The sequence below is a fragment of the Aulonocara sp. 'chitande type north' Nkhata Bay genome, linkage group LG12 (genome assembly GCF_057382095.1).
Source record: "Aulonocara sp. 'chitande type north' Nkhata Bay isolate Kocher_YH1m ecotype deep benthic linkage group LG12, A_spYH_male_GT1.1, whole genome shotgun sequence".
Lineage (NCBI taxonomy): Eukaryota > Metazoa > Chordata > Actinopteri > Cichliformes > Cichlidae > Aulonocara > Aulonocara sp. 'chitande type north' Nkhata Bay.
Window position 1 is genome coordinate 14,084,778 of NC_141355.1, and position 22,041 is coordinate 14,106,818.

General features: G+C 41.0%; 1 protein-coding gene and 1 long non-coding RNA gene across 3 annotated transcripts; one reads left to right on the top strand and one right to left on the bottom strand.

Annotated features, from left to right (window-relative positions):
* The first annotated feature begins 4,458 nt into the window (after window positions 1–4,458).
* Window positions 4,459–12,635, top strand: asb6 (ankyrin repeat and SOCS box containing 6). Its single transcript, XM_086313657.1, has 7 exons — window positions 4,459–4,595; window positions 4,901–5,040; window positions 5,162–5,337; window positions 8,313–8,419; window positions 8,523–8,631; window positions 8,727–8,813; window positions 11,355–12,635. The coding sequence occupies exons 2-7, from the start codon at window positions 4,931–4,933 to the stop codon at window positions 12,074–12,076; spliced, it is 1,311 nt and encodes a 436-aa protein (XP_086169783.1). The 5' UTR covers window positions 4,459–4,595; window positions 4,901–4,930; the 3' UTR covers window positions 12,077–12,635.
* On the bottom strand, window positions 9,132–12,511 carry LOC147317055 (uncharacterized). 2 transcript variants are annotated; one of them, XR_015131802.1, is made up of 3 exons: window positions 10,531–12,511; window positions 9,880–10,042; window positions 9,132–9,700 (listed from the first exon to the last, which is right to left on the bottom strand). It is a non-coding gene; the product is annotated as an uncharacterized LOC147317055 (long non-coding RNA). The 2 variants fall into 2 exon arrangements; XR_015131801.1 differs by having other exon boundaries at window positions 9,138–9,617; window positions 9,896–10,042; window positions 10,531–12,504.
* Window positions 12,636–22,041: the final 9,406 nt, after the last annotated feature.

The following is a 22,041-nucleotide window of genomic DNA, read 5'->3' on the forward strand; positions in this document are numbered from 1 at the left end:
ACACGCCGTGCTTTGAGAACAACAGTGACATTGGTGATGCCGTAGTGAGGTTTGTAAACTTCCTCAAGAACATCCATTAATGCTGAGCCTGATACCTGGGAGGGGGGTCCTGCGTTTGAAAAACACTTTTTTTTCACGGTCTAATGCGTGATGTGCGTTGTGCCACCTGCCTCTACTGTCGTCTAACAAGCAGCAGTATGCTCCCGTGACCACATGGTGAGAGTTGGAAAAATAGCTTGTCTACTTCACCGGGGGGCTCTGACAGGTGTGCGCACAAAGACTTAAGAACTTGTCAGCGGCAGTTTTGTGAAAGGAAAGGTAAGGAAGTTTATTCATGAGCACACGCCTTGAAAATCCAGAGTAAATTAAGTGTGGCTGGAAAACAGCAAAAGAGACTTCACCCTCATTAGAGAGATTATGAACAGGCTGCCATCCGTTCAGGGAACAACGCCTTATTGATCGGGTTACTTGGATGTGAAAACAGTAATTGTCTTGAAAGTGACAAAATTAGAATTAATCAAACTTTGATTAAACTATTGCATCCTGTTTCCGCTCCAGAGGACAAGCCCGCGGGATGCCAGAGAGAGTCTCCCTGTGATGCTTGTTTGAGATTCCGCTCAAGTCCACATCTACATGATAGGTTGTGTTTGCGTTCATGCACATTTAAAACCATTTACTCATGGGTGTGATGTATAGTAACAGGTCTAGGATGTAGTTTGTGTGCCGATGCTGCTCTACTGCCACCTAAAGGCAGAATTTGTATCAAAGGTTATTTAGACAGCAATCATGCTCAAAAAATGAAAGGAACGCTTTTTAATCAGAGTAAAGCATCAAGTCAGTTAAACTGCTGGGATGTTGATCTGGACAGTTGAGTAGCAGAGGGGGTTGTTAATTAGTTTCAGCCGTTTTAGTGTTAATGAAATTAATACCAGGTGCACTAGAGGGACAACAATGAACCATCCCCCCAAAAATTAGTAGTTTTACTGATGATGTTAGGGACAATTTTTCTCTTCTCATCTTTTCTGCCTGTTTTTTCACTAATTTTTCATTTGGTGAGGATCAGTGTCACTATTGATAACACAAGACGATACCTGGACCCTACAGAGGTCCAACTCATCCAGGGTGGCACATCAATTCATGCCACTGCCAGAATGTTTGCTGTGTCTCCCAGCACAGTATTGAGAGCGTGGTGAACATTCCAGGAGACAGGCTATTACTCTGGGAGCGCGGGACAGGGTCATAGAAGGTCCTTAACCCATCAGCGGGAGCGGTATGTGCTTCTTTGTGCAGGGAGGAGCAGGAAGAGCACTGCCAGAGCTACAAAATGACCTCCAAAAGTCCAGTGTTATGAATGTCTCTTACCAGACAATCAAAAACAGATTTTATGTAGGTTGGCCTGAGATCTCGACATCCTCTGGTGGGCCCTGTGCTCACTTTCTGGAACTCTGGAGCCCAACTGGCAGGTCCACCGGTGTCATCCTAAGCACATGTGACAGATGTGTAAGGGTCTGGAAAAGCTGTGGAAAACATTATGCTGCCTGTGACATTGTTCAGCATGACTGGGCCCATTGTCAGACCCTGCATTGGTGCAGTGCGCCTTGGGTTCCTCCTGGTGCATGACAATGCCCAGACTCATGTGACAAGAGTATGCAGGCATTTTCTGGAGGATGAAGGAACTGATACCACTGACTGGCCCTAACATCTCTCATACAACACTTCTCGTACTCTCATCCATCTGACACTGCCAAGTTGAACCTCAGACTGTTCAGGAGCTCAGTGATGATCTGGTTCAGATCTGGGAGGAGATCCCCCAGGACACAATTAACCATCTCATTAGGAGCATGCTCAGATGTTGCCAAGCATGCAAGCATGTGAGGGCCATAAAAACTACTTAGTACCATTTTGAGTTGCTGCAATGAAATTCAGTAAAATTAAAATTTTTACTTGGGCTTTTGGGTTGTGTTTGAGTTCAGCCCTCTGTAAGTTGAACATTTTCATTTCCATCAAACGATGCAGAACCCTTTCGTTCCTAACAGATTACCCAGTCAATGTCAGTATAGCTATCCAGCATGATTTGTTTCCCACTGAGATCTAATGTGATTTCAAACTGGTCATTTAATTTTTTTTAGCTGTGTATTTGTTCACTAATTTTAACATATTAATAAAAAAATTTTACTCCGTTTTTTTTGTTTGCTTTTTTAAATTTAAAACTAAAAAAAGAATATGCTTGTCTAGCTAATTTGTCTTCCTGTGATGATTTCGCTCATTTTTTAATTTGAGACAGTGTGTCAGCAACAAAAACTGGATTAACATGCGTGCAGTCGTTGGGACGGGTGATGTTTAAAGTCAGTCACACAAACACATGCACTAAAGATGACATCCTGTGAGAGAGAAGGCCTTCCTCTGTGGTTCTCAAAGTGAGCCATCTGTCAACAAACTCCGACTCAGCAGGGGGTTGTTTGCTAAACAGGACAAAAGCAACTGTTAACAACCAGATGCTGTCGGCATAATGGAGAAATTGTCACAAATGCGAAAGCTGCCGTCCCAGAATAATGTGCCATATGGACAAAAGAAAGTGTTTTAGAACTGCTCGTGTTGGTGGGAGAAATATTTTGTTGGTCAGTAAGAATATCAAAGGAAACATGCCAAATGCTAATCAGGCACTTGATCGTTGCATGGAAGTTGGCATGGTTTGATAAATACATGACAGTTACCATCAGAAACAAAGATTGATTTGTGACATAAAATAATAAACAAATAGACTGAACTGGACACACATGTTTGAGGAAAATCCTGGAATCTTTCCTGATAGTATTGTCTGTTTGGAAAGGAGTTTAAAAAAGGAAATTGTGCAGCTTTCTAAGTAAACCTTTGTTAAAGTTAAAGTTTATTATCAGACTCTTAAGGGTGTGTATAAAAAAAATGTACACAGTCACCATGCACCATCACTCATTAATTAATGAACTGAGCATTTTGGGCACTGCCAGTGTTGTGTTTTAAAAAGCAGGGTTTTAACTGACTGAGAAATTGCAGGAAAAGTGCATGTCCGTATGATACAGGCTTGTCAATCACAAGATAGGTCTGCACCAAAACACAGCATGCTTTATCCTCATTTTGATTCTACTTGGAGCCATAATTGAAAATAACAGTAATAATAATGACAATAGAAATCAACATCATGCTGCAATCAATTAAATCTACAATCAGAAACTGAGCCTGTGGCTTATCAGAGCTCATAGATGAGGTAGTTTTAAAGTCTCATTACTTGGCAGTGACCCTAAAGTTTTGAAGACTTATTCAAAATAATTACAATAGTCACTGGGATACAAATACATTTTTGGATCCGTTACAGTTAATTAAAAAATGTTGCTAATATTGACCCAGAGTAAGAAGGTCCCCCTTGGAAGTTCTGCTTCAGTCACAATGGCTGTTGTTGCAAGAGTTTTCTCTTTAGGACTGAGCGGCATGTCTTTCCCTTCCAATATCTCTGTTAGTTTTCCAGCAGACTTCCTTACAGTCATACTTGTATGTTTTTATTTTTTGCACTAAACAAGCCAGCACTTGCTGATTGTTTTATACCACTGGTGGTAACTGGTTGTATTTGTTGCAATTTTGTTACACTCTTTATGAGATATCTTTTAAAAAGGATATTTTTAATATCAACAGATAAATTAGCATAAAAAAAGTCTACAGTTTCTACCTTGTGACAGGAATGTAATTTCTACCACAAAATAACTAAATATCATTCTTGAAAAATATATTTGACAGATCATAAGTCAACTACAAAAGCATTTTACTTAAAGCTACAGTGTGTAAATTATCACCAATAGATGTCAGTATGTTGGAGACTGCAGTCAACTGAATTATGTTTTCTTACCCCTCAAAGTTCAAGTACATAATTGCAACCATATCAGGAGATGAGGCTTGAGGTGAGGAGGAAACGTATGAATTAAAAATTAGGGTGCATGGTCGAAGAAACAATGACAATAACAAGGAGGTGAGGAAAATATGCACAAATGTTGAATGATCATACACAGTTGGAAAGAGCTGACTTATAAGACGTACTATGTATGTGGTTGATCTTTATCCACTTACATAAAAAGCTATTAGGTGAAAAAGCCATGTCCGTCTCTGCAGCTGTATTAAAGATGGATGGTTTCCAGAAACCAGCCCCTGCTCCTATGTAGTTATAATGGACTATAATGAAAACGCCTCAGATTGCTGGAAGGCCTGATTATACGCTAATTAATGCAGTATTTATATTTATTCTATTATCCTTTAATTTATATCCTTTAAATACCCGAAATCACTATTTGGCATTTAAATTTTCAGTAAATGTCTATGTTTCAACAACTGAAGTGGTGCAGTGTGTTTGCTTACTTACTCATTTTTGATTGAAGGACACGGACTCGAAAGAGGAACCTTGTTTAGGCTTGTATTTTAAATGGGAATGAAAACAGCGTCGGACCGATGCGGGCGTGAGGAAAGCTTCCTGTTTTAAAGGGAGTCTGCTCTGAGTGACTTTCCTCTCTTTTAAAAGTAATTTCGCTAAGACATTTATTTATAATTTAGCAGGTCAAGAAGTGATACATTTGGTAAGTCATGCTGCCATTGATTGCGACACTTGTCGCCATTTTTATAACATAAATATCGTTGCGGTTAGCGTAAGTTAGACAAACGGTCAGCTGAATGGGTCCAGCTAACTAATCAGTATTAGGAGTACATATTATTTTGTATGAAGGATTTTAAAACCACTGCGTTAGCCTGTTACTGTGACGTGTCACCTACGATATGAATACTTTTGTCAGCTGTACTCAAGGGATAAGCTTTGATGTCTGCGTTGCGTTCTCTGTTAGACTGACACACCCTCAGCACACAGCATTTCTTTTATGCTTTTTAGGAGCTAACCTAGGATCGCCGAGGCAGAGCCATGCCTTTCCTCCATGGATTTCGCAGGATAATTTATGAGTATCAGCCGCTGGTAGATGCTGTCATGTGTGTTATTGGACTGGAAGAACGACATGACATTGGCGAGGAAAGGTAAAGCTGGCTATTCAGTTACAGTCCTCTTTTGGCAGTGCTACACTGCCGTAATTAATTGAACATGTATCAGATAACAGACAAACATTACATACAAGGTGCTTCTTTCTTCTCCTGTCAGGAGTTCTGAGGAAGAATCCGCAATTTCTAGGTCTCTGGTGGAGCTCCTGGAGCAAGAATCCCAGTCAGAGGTGTTTGTGGAGGGGATCAGCTATGCCCTGTTCAAAATGGCAGAGCGAGGTCTGGTGCAGCCAGCAAAAATCCTCCTACGCTACGGAGCAGATCTCAACTTTGAAGGTTAATAACAGTTTGGAGTGTGTTTTAGATGATGTGAATGTTTTTAACTTGACACTGTATACACATTTGTTTATGAAACCTTGCTAAAGAGAGAGAGAGAGATCATTTTGTGACTGTGCTTAATGTCATTTTTGAAATTTAAAAAAGCAGAGAAGAAAGAAACACTCTTCAGCTAAGGTGTGATTGTTGATTTTGAATCATTTGTCCACCAGAGGGCACTCTGCAACTTCATGTTTAGAGCACTACAGACACAACAATGAGTGCATTGTCTTATCTTAAAAAGGACGTAGAAGGTATATCTGATTTTTAAATCATCATATATCAATATCGGTCTTAAAAATCCTATGTTGGTCCGATTCAAATCAAGCGTATGTACCAACAAGCGCAAGCAAGCTGCTACAATACAAAATCTGTAGGATGAGAAAACAAATTAGAATAGTTTTCCTGGCAGTTTGGAGTTCATTCAGTGTCTTGCCATACTAGCAAAATTTTCAGCAGCAGTTCCAATATCAGAATCACAATCAGCATACTTTATTAATCCCTAAGGAAATTATGTGGGTTACAGTTGCTCTAGTATAAATAACAGAAACGGACTAGACTATTTAACAATACAGTATGTTACAGATTTAAGAAATAGCACAATATATACAAATCACTAAATAATACAAATCAAGGATTGACAGAGGTGATTATAAATAAATATCACCAGTGCTGACAGGAATGTTACAGAGTAGAAAGAGCGTGTGCAAAAAGGATGCAACTATTGCAGTGTTTACAGTGTATTAGATGGAAGAGTTGTACAGGGAGATGGCCGAGGGCAGGATTGATTTCCTGTGTCATTCAGTGATCACGATATGTCATATCATGATACGTGTACTTCAGAACATCAGATTCAGGTCCACTCAGTCTTTTGTCAGTGAGCGTATTACTTAGGCTACGTTCACATTGCAGGCGAAAGCGTATCAAATCCGACTTTTTTGACCCTATGCGACCCATATCTGATCATGGTATGACAGTGTGAACGGCACAAATCCGATATTTTCCAATCCGATCTGGGTCACTTTCGTAAGTGGTACTGAATCCGATACATATCTGATGTTTTAGAAAGCAACTGCTGTTTGAATGGTCATGTCGCATTAAATCCATCTTTTACGTAACTGACATAAGACAGACGCCAATTATCCGTGCCGGAGAAGCGCCCGATAAGACATCATGAAAGCTTCCTGGCCATCCCATGTAGATGTCAGTGAAACTGTTGGGAAGACAGTGTTGGAGAAACATGAACATTTTCTTTGTACTGTATAATCTGCAGATTCTGACAGACATTTCCAACTATCCTTTGAAGCACCGCTCCTCTCTAAAACAGCAATAAGGATATTTATTAGGCCATATGTAAATAACAAAATAACTTTATAACTTAAAGCAAAATTGGGAAACGTAAAGTCCAAAACAAGTCTTTATATTAAGAGCCATCAGTCAAACAATACTGTTTGGTCTGGATCTAAACAGAGCGCGTTGTGTGTGACGTCTTCTTTTGCGCATGCGGGCCGCTTTGAGGGTTCACACTAGAGCGCGTTTGCTGTCACGTTTTATTTGTAGTGTGAACAAGCAGACAAAAAAATCGGATTTGATCAAAAAATCTTAATTGAGCATTAAGACCTTCAGTGTGGACGTAGCCTAAAATGTGTGTTCAAGCATCATAAGTGAACTGATGTAGGCCCAGACTGCAGGAAGGGACATCACTAGGAGATGGCAGATGTCATTAGCAGCAGCTTCTGTGGTTCAAGCTCCAGGTCACGATGCTGGCAGCACCACATTTTTACAGGAGTCTCCACTGCTCTGGATAGTTTACCTTCTGTTTTCAAAAGCTGAAAAAACAATGTGTGTGTGTCATTTCTGTGCTACTGATTTGGTTGCTGACACAAAACCAAATCCAACACTCCCAGTATGCTGGTAAGCAACAGAAATGTTGGTTAGGCAATGAACTATAGCCAGTTATTTGCCTTCAAACATATTTGCATCACGTTATTAATGACAGGGCTGCTTTAAGAATTCTTTCACAGGAGTGGCCATATTGGTGGCACACTAAACACAGAATTTCTAGTTTTTATTATGCTGTTGTTAAATATTGGATACTTGAAAAATATGGCAAAAAATAGATAAAGAAAAGAATTATATGCCTAGTTAATTTCATGCTATTAAAGTTGATATCACTGAAAATGGGTGCATGTGAAAACCAAATAAGCAAATTTTGGGGGGTGGCCAGTGCCCCCCTGGCCCAATAGCACATTTGTTTCTTGTAACTGAAATTTTGCAAGCTGTTGCAAATGATCTTCAAAGTGCTGAAGAGTGTTTTTGGCTTTCTAGCATTCACCTCATTCCCTCCTGCAATAGTCCATTTTCTCTTAATACACAGATTGTTTTTAATGACTGATACAAACAGGAGACCACTGCCATTTTTCTACATGTAACAAGTAGTTGCACATGCATAACGAGCCAGTTATCGTCTGTATATACTAGTGGGAAGTGCAGCATGTTTTTCTACTGTGATTAAACCTTCCAGACTAAGCCTAACTATGCTGTGGTGACCTCTGCTGGTTTCAGGCATGTGTTTTTCCCAAGGGTATGATTAGGGATTTCTTGCAGAGGCTGCTTCATTCACCTCTCACATTTCATAAAGTCCTCTGGCGAGAAACAAATGCTCCCCACATACCATGCAGTACGTGTTTACTTCCTGTGTCTTCATGTCTTTTCATGATCTCTCCTTTTGCTTGTCTTTTACAGTTTTTCTTTTATTGCTCATGTTCTCTGTTTGGTTTTATACTCTGCATGTAAGTGTACAGTAACTTTTATAGCTTTGCCCACACTCATTTAGGAACAATGCTATATTGTCAAATCCTCGCCTGTCTGTTGCTTTTCATCTCTTTAATGAAGACTTTGTTTTATACACAAAATATTTGTTTTCATTTCTCAAGACCCAGTTTCATACTACAATCCACTACACATAGCAGTTTTGAGGAACAGGCCAAACATGGTGAAGCTGCTGGCCGGGCACGGAGCAGACATTGAAAAGAGGGACAGAGTGAGTAAAGAGGAATCCATGACTTCTCTTTTGATTGATTCTGTCTTTTTTTTTTTTTTTTTAATCAGTAGAGGGATTCTATGTAAATCTGTTATTTCTGTAGATTCATGAGAGCAGTCCCTTGGACCTTGCCAGTGAGGAGTCAGAGAGACTGCCCTGCCTGATCGCCTTGCTGGACCTGGGTGCTGATGTGAATGCAAGGGATAAACACGGTGAGTTTACGATGGCCAAGCTTAATTGTAAAATTTCCATTCATACCCTTATTCAGTCATTCTGAAAGGCGATTGCTTTGATGTTGTCTTCAAAGGAAAAACACCTTTGCTCCATGCCTTGGCGAGCAGCGATGGAATCACCGTGCACAACACGGAGAACATCCAGCTGCTACTTGAGAGAGGTACTGACTCTAAAACGGCACTCCAGGCACTTTTCCTTCTCATCTGCTTTTGGTCATTCAAATTCTTCCTCAAGCGGCATCACAGCTAAAATGCTGCACACAGGCTTTTTGCCACCTGTGCTCATTTTGAACCTGGAATAAACCATGGATCTGATTCTTAACAGAAAATTGAAAGTGGAGCAGAGCTAGTGCTGAGATCCCAGCATGAAGCGACTCACTAGTGACTTTTTTTTAACCATAAAAGGTTTCATCTTCTGTAGGCAGAAGCTTAAATTTATCATTAAACTTCTCACACTTACAAGTATTTTCATGTGCAGAGGGTGACTATAGGGTTGGGACTTTTTTCTTTTTTGATCTCGTCTGGTTCAGGTTTTTTTTTTTTTTAAACAAGTGTAATAAACACTTAAGTTTGTCCTTCAAAAGGCCAAACAAGGCTTGGACATTTTTGTGTAAACCAATGAATTTTACATTGCATAAAAAACCCTGCACATGACAATGTTTTGTATTTTTTATTTGTGCTCAAAAGTGGCCCCCAGCTGTTACTGACATTTTCACTGTGGCCAATTCTGGTTTAGCGTTTTTTTTCCTTTAAGTGTAATTCCAGAGTGTATTTTAGTTTTCTACTTCTCAAAGACAAATGGGGATTTCCAGCATTACAGGATGCGTAGTCATCAACATCAACACTAAAGATTTTTTTTATGGTCTAGCAGGGGTAGCTAATTGTCTGTCCGCTCCAGTCCAGACACGGTCCATCTGCCTGCAGTGAGCCACTCTTGCTGGTGATGTTACTGGTCCATCAGTCAGCTGCAGAGAAGAGCGAAGTTCTAACATACAAAGTGTTGCACGTGAAACAGAGTGTTTAGCCTCTGCCTGTGCTTTTCATGTCTCTTTGTTATGCAATAATATCAGTATTGGAAAAGTGGTAATTTCTTGAAAAGTTGAAATTGTTATTTTCCATCTAATTTTTCTAATTATAACATTTCACAAATTTATTTAAGATTACGTTTATTAGCTCTTCGAAAGATTGTAAGGATAAAATACATATAATGTAGTAAACAAAGGATACAACAATACGACAATACCTATGACATCTAAATAATTGACTATAGAAGAAGAACATTATCCAAGCATCCGTCCGTTTTCTTCCACTTGTCCAATTCAGAGTTGCGGTGTGTTTAAATCGCAGCTGTTATAGGGGAAAGGGGCAGATCCGTGGGCAGGACTCCATTCTGTCGCAGGGTTAAACGATATGGAAAAGTTAAAAATTAATTTCAGATACACTCATATGGAAAAAGAAATAGAAAAAACTTATAAAAGACTTGCATAAGATGTGGCCTACTTCATATAGTGAATCATATAAGGCTTATATGATTTACTCATGAAAGTGGCCACTTTCATATATAGTTTTAGTAAATATCCAAAACATACAAGTTTCATTTATATAATTTTTCAAGGGATCTTATATCTGTTTTCACTCTTGTATGCTTTTCATACAAGTTCCACACAAGACAGATACCAACTTTATAGGATTTATATATATCTTTTCCATATGGGCTGTATTAGTATTATATGCTTAAAATAAAGAAGGTATAAAAGACAGACCGCTCACTGTGAAATGGATTGCCTACATTTTCAAATTAACCATACAGTTGTCCAGAACAAAATAAGAGTCATTTTTATTTTAATAATTGTAAAAGTAGTACAAAGTTTATCACACCGTCCACCTCAGCCTCCTCTTGCATCCGTCCTGCGGTCTCTCTCTCATCCATCGTCCACACTGCTCCGTCTCAACTCTGCAGCCTTTCACCTCATCAGCTCTGCTCTCCGGGCCATGATACCCACACGTTTCAGCTGCTCTGCTCCAGATTTCACTTTTTATTTGATTAGTTCTCCACACTCTGGACTCTGTTCACTCAGCTACCATTCTCTGCTGCTCCACATCTCAGTATCCCACCCTGGCCTGTTCAGCCCTGCAGTCATTGTTCATCTTTTATCTAACCACAGCTAATTTAAAAGATCAACCGTTACTTTGGAAGAGTCACATGAAAAAGATCTAAATTAGGATGTCAGTTTTTTGGCTGCACAAGGTTAACATAAGCCCTGCTGTCACTTATTAAACACTGGAAGAGCAAAGTGTATTTGGAAATAATGGAGGGATAAAGATCAAAAGCCAAACGGTATTTGCACAGCAAGAGAAACTGTGCAAATACACACAGCAAAAGAGGCCAGCTCATGTTTTTAGTTTGACTCTCAAGTTATCTGAAACCGTTCTGAACACCAGGGAGGGCCTGTATCTGATGCTAGCAATTTGCATGATAATAGATGTGGGATTAGTTTTTGGAGCCTAAGCCTAAAAATGAGAATAGGTTTTTTTTTTTTTAAACACGCAAATAGATATAACAGGACGTACTCTACTAAGACTGTTCAAATAACCCCTAAATTAACCAGTAAATACTGAGTTGTCTCAGTTTCAAAAGTGTTACAAATTTAAGCCTGTGTTGTAATCTGGATAAGTGCTGAGAGATGCTTCCTTTTCCAAAGGTGCTGACGTTCATGCTGCGACTGTAGACGGTGAAACAGTCGAGTCGTCGTTGGTGTTTCTGGTGAAGGAGGCGCTGGGGGCTTCGGTGGAGGATGCTGCTCAGATTGGTAACTTCTGCCTGAAAACCACACAGCTACTGCTGGCTCACGGCGTGGACCCCAGCTGCTGTCTGAATGAGGATGGCGAGCCTTCCCTGACGCAGACGAGCCTGGAGTACTTTGACCTGCTCTTCCCCTTGGCTGTGCTCTTAATTCAGAGCGGCGCGTCTTTGGTTTGCTCCAATCACAGTGACTCCTGTTGGTCAGGTTATAGCCTTCTCTTCCAGAGGCTCCAAACAGCCCTGCAGCAGTGCTCTGATCAAACTCACGCAGCCGAGCTCTTGGAGCAGGCAGAGATGTTGCTTGACCTGGTAAAGGTTCACAGCCCCAGGCTGCATCTCTCTTGCGGGCTGCAGCTCCCCATGCCTGGTCAGGAGTCTCACCCGTACGCTCAGGCTCTACTAAACCTGCACAAGCACGTAGCAGAGCGTGAAGCAAGCCCCCCTGCTCTGCGATGCCTCTGTAGGGCGTTTATAAGGAACCGCCTGAAGCCCTGGCCACTGGAAGACAGAGTCAAAGCCTTACCACTACCAGACAGACTCAAATACTTTCTTCTTCCCGAGCACACGTACACTCCAAAGTCTGGCTGGGACTGCTTCAAGCCCCAGCAGAGCCAGCGCTGACGATATAAACTGCTTACTACTATTTGTGTTGCTTAAAATCTGAAGTGAAAGACTGAACAAACTCTGTAATAATTTGTGTAAAATATTTGAGGATGTGATAAGTGAAGCGAAGTCTAACATATCATTGAGGCCTTTGTTTAATTTCCAAATCTGTGTTGCCTGTGCCAAATTTACAGACAAAATTGTGTATATGTTTACTTTACAAATACAACATTGTAAGTACAGATTAGTCTTTGAGTTGTCACTGCCACAGTGAAATGCTGTAGAGGTGAAACATATGGACACGTTTATTTAAAAAATAAAATAAAATAAAAAATGCAGCACAATATGAAAGCCACCAGATGGCAGTGTTGCTCCTGCATTTTCAAAGGTAGCTCAGACTTTGGAAGACTTAACTATTCACAGTGCAACCTATTGAAGTTGTTCCAGCACAGTAGGGTCCATCTATATTTTAGATCCTCAACGTGACGGTGATATACTGTAGAATTTGTGTAACTTCAAGCTTAATATGAAGATGTAATGACAACAATAATAACAATTAATAAAAACTTCCACCACCTGTGACCTCATTGCTTTGTGTAGCAGTTTTTGTTTTGCGTTTGTTTACACATTAGTGCTTATAATTTCCCAGGTAGTGGCAGTGCAGTGCTGAATGTGACTGTGACAGTGTACCGGTAAATAACAGGATAATTGGTGGTACACGTTTTCCTCATGGATGCGCTCAAACCACAAGCATCATTCGAGTGGTTGCTAAAATAAGGCACAGCAGAAGGAGCGCGCCCCTAGATGTGTATGTGACATAATGTAGCTTTGGTGGCTGCTGAGGTGGAAAGTTTTACCTGGCTTTTTTTTTTTTTTTTTTTTTTTTTTAATGCTTATGGTTAAATTCTGATGAATTGAGGGCCCAGTATACCCCCCTTTACACTCTCGCACTTGTGCTAAACCCATTCTTTCCACCCATGCCTTTGGTAACAGGCAAACAGTCTGTAAAGAAGCAAGCGATGATGGTACAGGGAACCGTTGCTTACATATGTGTATGCATCCATGCGTGTGTGAGTAGCAAACTAAATAGGACATTGTGTTATACAACTAACCCCTTCCTGACATTGCTGAAGCTGGAGTGGCTCCAAGGCTTGCAGGCGCTCCAGCTCCTCTTGGTTATCTAGGTCACAGCCTCTGAGGAGAAGAGCCGCAGCAGCAGCAGCAGCCCTGCATGACACACGCTTCACTCTCCTGTCTGTCTGAATCTCCCTGCACACTCTTGACAAAACCTCAACACTGGCCCTGGTCGAATGAGGGGAAGAGTGGGAGGGAGATGCAGGAGGCAGAACAGTGGAGGGGAAAAAAAAAGACATTAAAGATACAGAGATGCCATATGTGGAATGGTTGTGAGAGCGGTCGTCATGGAGGACACATGGAAATGGTAATATTGGGCTGAATTTATACTATACATTGGCAGCAGGAACATAATCCGCCCGACCAAAAATGACAACAGTGGTGGTGGGGGGAGTTTTAAAAAAAAAAAAGGAACAGGCTTCTTCCATAAAGTCCAATCCTTTTGCTTGTAGAAGGTGATAGAATAGAGATAGTAGGGGGCGGGGAGGGAGAGGTCTAAGGCAGCATTCTCCATCCAGCATTTATTGGAAAACGGTGCGAGTGAAGCTCTGTACTGAAATTAGTTATTGATCTATTCTCTCCCTGAAGCCCATGGGTCTTTCCCCACCGCACCTGCTCATTCTCTCATAGCCTTCTTTCACCACGGCTCATTATATCCTTCAACCTCTGCTGCGAACTGCTGTGTGTTTTTGCTTGTTTTGTAGTTCCTTTATTCACTTCAGACCACTCTGTCTGAGAGACAAGAGCTTCCAAAACAATTCTACAGAGTTCAATATCAGAATGGATTTATGAGGGGCAGGTGCCATTAGAGCTGCATGTTTTATAAATGAAAAAAGTGACTTATAGAATGTTGAAATAAAGAAAAATATGAAATCTCTTATTTCATGCTTGGGATGTTGACATATTTATTCAAAGATAATTATTTTTGCTAATTGCTTTTGCAATTCTGTATTTCTTTTAGCCTTAAACAGTCACTGACACCATCAGTTTCTTTTGAACTCTTTAGCAGAACACACTAAAGGACACAGGAATACCTGAAATATCTGATGCCAGGAAAGGAAATATCAGAAATCTTCAAGAAATTCATTTTATTGATATAAATCCACATTTTCCAAACAAATACTTTTTTGCATGCAAGAACCACATAAAGGTACTGTGATCAAAATTACATATATGACTTTATATTTCCCTTCATGTCTGTGCTCCCTGGCTGAGTTCCCAGCTTGCCCTTAACCTTTTCATTAACCACTACTTCACCAGCTGAGAGACGTTCCGGTCTAGCCGGGGCCTTTTCCTCTGTGGAGAGCAGCCTGTGCAGGATCTCCTTGTCTTCCACTAGACAATGTCTAGACGCGGGATAATTGCAGACATCACTGAACACTCAGCTGCTGCCTGAAGCCTCATGGGAGTTGAGGTGGACTTTGGAGGGAAATGGCCAGCAGTCAGTGAAGGGGTTGGGAGCTGGAGGGGGTTCCACACCGTGCAGTCACACCCCTTTAGATTGTGTGTTTGTGTGTTTTGTTTTGGCTTCACTTATCTTTTTGCCCAGGTATCTTTATATTGTGTGTGTTTGATTGGTGAGAAGAAGAGTGTGGGAGAGGGAAAGAGAGCGTAGACATCGAAACACACAGCGCTCATACCCACAGATGTGGTGACTTCATCAGACAAACATGTACCCCTTCCTCTCGCTCTGCTGAAGTGCACTGAAATTAATGGCTGCTAACACCAAGATGAATTTGGATACCAACGTATTTCTTGCAATCGTGCTGCATTCCAGACTGTATATACTTTATCTGTTGCCTCCACACAAGACTCTTGAACGTGTAGCTTTGACTCGGTGCTGGGATATTGTGTGCGTGTGTATGTGCACATCCTCTTATGGAGGGGAGGGGACTGCTGGTTGGTCAGAGCGAGAGAGAGAGAGATGGTTGCAGGCCATGGGGTTCATATCGAGCTGGTGGGACTTAATCTCAATGGGGCTTGATTGGATGTAGGACAGCTGAATCCTGTTGGGGCAAGCCACCTTCCTCATTGTGCTCCAGGTGCTGGTTCCTGCTTTAGAGCGGCACACTCTGACTTGTGTCCTTCCATCATGAACAAATATTTTATCTGTTTACAGCTTTTACCATTTACCCCCCCCCCCCCTTTTTTTCATAGATACTGTTCCAAAATCTGTTTGTGCACCAGTAGGGTTTTTAAAGCCTCGACTTTGGAAACAGAGTAACTCAGACAAGTAACCAGAGCAGCACTGACACAAAACTTGTTTTCCTCTTTGAGGGAGAGCCGTTACTGAAAGTGTATAATGCGGACAACTTTTCAGCCTCACAATCCAGCTCCTATTTTAGAAGCTCTCCAGTCCACCACCCTCTGCATTTCTACAACAACTGACGCCATTTCACAGAAATTCCAGACTACTGGCGCCTGAGCTCAGCCTCCAAGAAGGACATGATGAATAGGACACACCCTTGGTATTCTAGTGAATGGTACGATATATGGCACACTGCGGTGTTACAGCCCAGATTCACTGCAGCCTTTAGCTCTTTTCAGTGCCGTTTTTCTCCCATTTTTATTTATTTATTTATTGTAATTATTATTTTTAAAGGGGTTCGAATTTGAGTGAAATGCACTGAGGCACCAGTAAGGCGAGCTCCAGCTCTTTCCAGCGCTTGGTTCCTGATCCACCTCTTTGTTGTGGTCTATGCATGCCTGCTCCAGTCACATGACTGCGTTTCTATGGCAACTCGGGTTTGAGTAATCATTTGCGTTACGACCTTTATTCCCTTGAGGAAAGGGGAGGGGGAGGTTAGACTGAGCCTGTAGAAAGAGGGAGCAAGAGGGAAAGAGAAAAGAAAGGCAGAATGGGAGCGGCGGAGAGGCACAGGGAAGGGAAAATAGAGGGGAAAATGTTGCCCTTACTTGCCTGTATATATTTTATGTCGTATCTTAACTGCTTAGCAGCTTTTTTCCTCGCACCGTTCAGCAGATGGGAATAAATAAAAAAAGAAAAACCTGCCACTAAACACTGGGTTGTGTGCTTCAGTTTCGCCATAATGGCTTGTATTTTGTGACTCACTCTGTGACTAGGGCAGAAAAGTGAGTTTAGTTGCAGAGAGGCAGGCATGCATGTTTCATAAGGGCACACACACACACACACACACACACACACACACACACACACACACACACACACACACACACCTCCCCTTCACTTCTTCTCAGAGGAAAGGCAGCTCTGTGCCACATGTGCAAGTCTCAGCAGAAACAGATTAAGTATGTTCCTGTTTCTTGCTCTCCCGGCTGCGTTGTCATGGTAACCGAGCTCGTTCGCCACTGTTCTCTCTCTCTCTCTCTTTCTCTCCACTGTTGGGTGATTCAACCCATCAGTTGGGTTGTGTCATCTCCTAGATGGAGTTTGTAGCTCTCACTTCTCCTAAATGGGAGTTGGTCGGTTTGTGCTCCTGTTCCAGTTTGATTTTACTTTAATATAAAAGCAAAAAAAAAATGCATATATATAATAATAATAATAATAATAATAATAATAATAAATTGTGTGCCTATATATCTGTGAAGGGTGGAGCTGGATTTTGTGGGTGCCTTCTAACAGCAGTATGGGGGGGGGGGGGGGGGGGGGGGATCCAGTATTGACAGGAGCTGGGCTAGAGGGGGCTGGTGATAGACACTATGGGGGTTGGTTGTGCGGTGCTGGTGGTGGTGGTGCTGGCAGCTTCCAGGTGCCTGAGACTGGGTCTGAATATGAATGAGGGGCCCCTGGTTCTCCAGAGATGGTGGCTGGGGAGAGAGCAGCTAAAACCAGAGACCAGCAGAGCCTGGCTGCTGGTTGAGAGGCCCCCACAAGCTGCTGACAGGAGCTGGAGCTAGCCATCACGTTAATTAGCGTTTTTTACTTTTGCAGCAGCGAATAGGGGGAGTGGGTTAGAGAGGGATGTGGGGGTGGTATATGACTCATAGACACAGTATGGTTTATTCATGATGGAGGAAGGGTGTGTGTGTGAGAGAGAGAGTGTGTGTGTGAGGGAGAGAGAGAGAGGGGAAACCGACATTTGATTTGCACACAGTCGTGTGTGTGTGTGTGTGTGTGTGTGTGTGTGTGTGTGTGTGTGTGTGTGTGTGTGTGTGTGTGTGTGTTTGTGTTGCCTTAGTAGATCACTGATTGGCACCAAGCCAAGATATTATTATGTCTTCAACACTGGGCATTCACTGTTATTTTCATTCAGGGTTTTTTCCTGCAATTTACAACTCTTGTCTGAAATGAGATTCTTTTTCTTTGAAACCAGATCTTTGTTCTAATTTCGCGGTGCACACGTGCAACAGGAAATTTTACACAGCACACACTTATTTCCGCGTCTGCTGAGACTTTATTGATCGTCTTCTGTTGAGGCCTGTCTGAGAAGCATGGGGCTGATGAAATGGTCAGAGGTGCCTCCCTCACAGGTGACCTGACCTTGTCTCCCTATGCCTCAGCCCCCAACAGTGAGGGATGCACATGATCAATAGATTGGTCTTTTACCCACACCAAATACCCAGATCTCTCCCCAATCCAGCTCCGGCAACGCTGAGGAGGAGAGCTGCTGCAATGTACCGAACATTCAAGAAGAGTCTGCGAGCTTGCCTCCTATCAGAGAAGGCAATGTCTAAGCTTAGGTGTTTGTTTGTTTGTGTGTGCATATAAGAGTGTGTAAGGGGAGGTTGCATTACAGCTATGCTATTGTCTAATTGTCTCTTCTTATCATTAGTGACAACCATGACCTCTGTTATTGGCATATCTGCATTCTGCCTGCACTGCAGAGCCTCCACCACGCTACTCGCAACGTTTTCTCTCCCAAGAGCGGCAGGGCCCATGCCTCATAAATACAAACACAATCTCTCCTACACCTCCTGACTGCAGGACAGGACTCCACACATATCTGCCCGTGGAGCGCAGCCCATTTGCATACATATTAAAGTGACGCCTCAGAAAAAAGGAAGAGAGAGAAAGAGGGGGGGATGAGGGTAGGAGGAGAGGGGAGGGCGAGAGCGGGTATATGCAAACAAGGCTTTCATCTAATATGCAAGAACCGGCATTGCTCTGGCATAAATCTGCATCTGAGCTCAGGCAATGCGAGCAGACCCCATTTGACAGTAAATGGGCTAGGGATGGCTGTCAGATTCACAGGGGAGCTGTGTGCTACCGTACAAAGAACAGGGACCATTGATCAGTATGGCATATCGCAGATAGCAAGAACTACAAGGTTACAATTTTGCACGCTAAGTTAAACTTATAAATGGGATTTGGGGGGGTGGGGGAGTTTAAAAATATTTCAACATTCACTAAACTAAATAAAATGTATTAATTAGTGAAATTTAGACTTGCTTGTAATCACATTTACTTTTTGATATTTAATCAGAATATGGCTAGGATAATTTTTTATGCTAAGCTAACCATGCCATTTTAGAGATTGTGCAGAGCTTCAGCAAAAACTTAGCAAGAAAACAACATCATTGTCACTGTGTGTCATTACCCTCAGCCCCTTTTGATTCTACAAAACATGGAACATTGCATTTTAGAACCGCTGAAGTGAACATCCATTTGTTGGTGCTAGACTGGATAAAACGGAGGGACACTGTGATTGGTTGACGCATTGTGCTCTGTTGTGGTTGATTATTAAGTTTTTAACTCTGACTGACTAAACAGCCAAACACATCTAAAGGCAGACAAAGGCAGACTTTGCAAGGGGGTACATTTTCACTGCTCAAGAAGCAGGTTTATCGAAGTCCAGCTCTCCTAAATGTCGAGGACCTGGACAGGTTTTATGACTCTCATTGCCATACGACCTGTTTTATACACACATATATATATATATATATATATATATATATATATATATATATATATATATATATATATATATATATATATATATATATTTGTATATTTGTATATTACATACTTAAAAAGGGAAAAAAAAGATGTTACTACATTGAATTTGGATAGATTTAGACATGGAAAAATATGACAAGATTTTGAGAAAGTTTGCAATTGATTACTTTGTTGTTTGTGTATCATTCAACCTTTTTACTTTTTTCTTATTTCAATTTTTTAAATGTCATAATTTTTTTTAAATTTAGAGCTTTGGGTTGCAAATGCGGTGGAGGAAGCACACTTGGAGTCATGGATTCTCTTCACACGCATGCAATTTATTTACAAAAAAAGAAATACTGATAGCCAGGCAGCACAGGTTGGTGGTACGACAAACCTAAAAGGAACTTGAACAAACAAACTTAAAACCGTTTAAAAAAAAGAAATCAACTAAACTCATAAAGCTTAAGCTTCTCCCCAAAACAAATCATGTAAGCATTAATCAATTAGCTTATACTATACACTCTTACCCAAAACATGACAAAGATATTGCGTTTATCACTTCTGAGACTTCTATACAAAAATCACAAATACAGAACTTTACTGACAGTAATTAAAAGACTGTTTAAACAAAAGACTGTCAAACTCTCCTGTGTTTCTAACTACTTGGTAAGATCCTAATTCCCTCCTATAGTATAAAGAGACTATTTCCTGTACGGCAGTCTGGACCTCAAAGATGGTAGCAACATAAAACAGAGCAACCTTCAAGCATTCTGGTAATACTGATAAGCCAACTTTGCAATAAATGATTCAGAATACATGGGCCCATTGTGTAATTATTTTATGGTATGAAATTATAACTTGGGAAATGCTTAGGATTACCAGAAATATGCATTTTATTTCACTCACTTAGGACTTCAAACAAACCTGAAGAAGGAATGGTCTACAGCCGCATTAGCATCACATTCACAACTAAAACAACAACTCTATTTTGCCAATAAGATGTAATAAAACAATGGAAATTGCCATTCTAGCATGTTGTGGGCTATATGTAGCCTTAGTCCTCCAGAGGCATACCGGGTTACCCTGTGACAGGGCTGTTGGTTGGACATTTTAAATGTATTGGTGGTTTCAGTTTGAGCTTTGTGGTTCCAAAAATCGTTTGTTCTTTGAATCATCATACACCATATTAGTACCTCACAGAAGCGTGTCCCACTGACGTATTCATAACTTGGAATTTTAAAAAAAATTCCATTGGGGAATTTTTGAGAGCACAATATGCAGGTTCAAAGTCAGAATTCAAACAGGTGACAGTAATCGTAATCATTCATAATATGAAAATTACTTTACAATGTTCTGCTGGGAAACTTTGGTTCCTGGTATTGACTTTAACATTGTTACAGAACAAGCACACTCTGACAGCATTCGTTTCTGGCAGCATTGGGCAACATGCCCTGCAATACTGTAAAACCTGCTCAGGAATGGTTCAAGGATCATGAAAAAGACCTGAAGACATTGTCTCGGTTTCCAAACCCAACAGATCCCATGAGCCATTCACAGAAAGACAGAGTGTAGTTCCCCCATATTAGCTTCTCTTCACTGGCTCCCTGTTAAATCCAGAATCAAATTTAAAGTCCTCCTCCTCATCTAGACAGTCTTTATTAATAAACCAAAAGACCACTTCACTCTCAGACTACAGGCTTACTTGTGGTTCCTAGTGTATTTAAAAGCAGAATGGGACACAGACCCTTCAGTTTCAGGCCCCTCTTCTGTGGAACCAGCTCCCAGTTTGGATTCAGGAGACAGACTATGCTTTTAGGATTAGACTTAAAGCTTTCCTTTTTGATAACAGATATAGTTAGGCTGTATCAGATGACCCTGAACCTTCCTTGAGTTATTCTGCAATCGGCCTGCTGCTGGAGGGTTCCCATGATCCACTGAGCATTTCTTCTTCACTCCCCTGTTTTCACTCGCTGTGTTTATGACCCACTTTGAATTTAATCAATAGTTATTATTAATCCTTGTCTCTCTTCCACTGTATTTTTTCTCCAATATTTCTACTCTGTCACCCCAAAACAGCAGATGACTGCCCCGTCCTGAGCCTGGTTTTGTTGGAGGTTTCTTCATCTTAAAAGGGAGTTTTTCCTTCCCACTGTCACCAAGTGCTTGCTCAAAAGGGGTTGTCTGATAGTTGCTGAGTTGTCTGAGTTTACTCTCTGTTATTGTAGGGTTTTTACCTTACAATTTAAAGTGCCATGTGGTGACTGTTGTAGAAATTTGGCACTATATAAATAATACTGAATTATAGATAAAATTAAATTCACAACCCACAGTATCCAAAATGATCCACTGTGGATTTATGCTCAAACATAACACAGTCGTTTATGTGTCACGGGAACCTTACGCAATAATATGCAGGTGGTATTAATCAGTCAATTAATTAAAAATCAGGTGGAGAAAGAGCTATCACACTTCCTAGACAAAAATGTAGCATCATCTCTGTTAGCATTAGAGCAGGATTACAGCTGTGCTTCAGTACAGTCTCACAAAAAAGTAACAATCTTTACATTTAGACAGCCACTTTTCATTTATTTCTAAAATTTATGCTAAGCTAAGCAAACCATCTGTTAGGCAGAGGAACATACATATTTATCATTCACATTATAGAGTGATAGAGATCTTACATGTAAGTAATGGAAAGGGCAAAATGTAAAATGTCAGACTGTATTCTGTATTGCCTTGTGATCCCATTAACTTACACTGAAATATACAGTATGTATTGTTTTGGAGCAGGCAGATCATGCTTCTACAGCACTCTTGCACAAGCAGAAGTAGAGCACATGATGGCAGTGCTAAAGCAAAAAAACAAAAAACAAAAAAAACTGATGAAACTTTACTTACTGTCTCCAGAAACTGGAGTGCTGCCATGAGCGCTGGGTTTCCCCTAACTCTGCGAGTATTTCATGTTGGACACCCTTGAACTCCCTTTCCT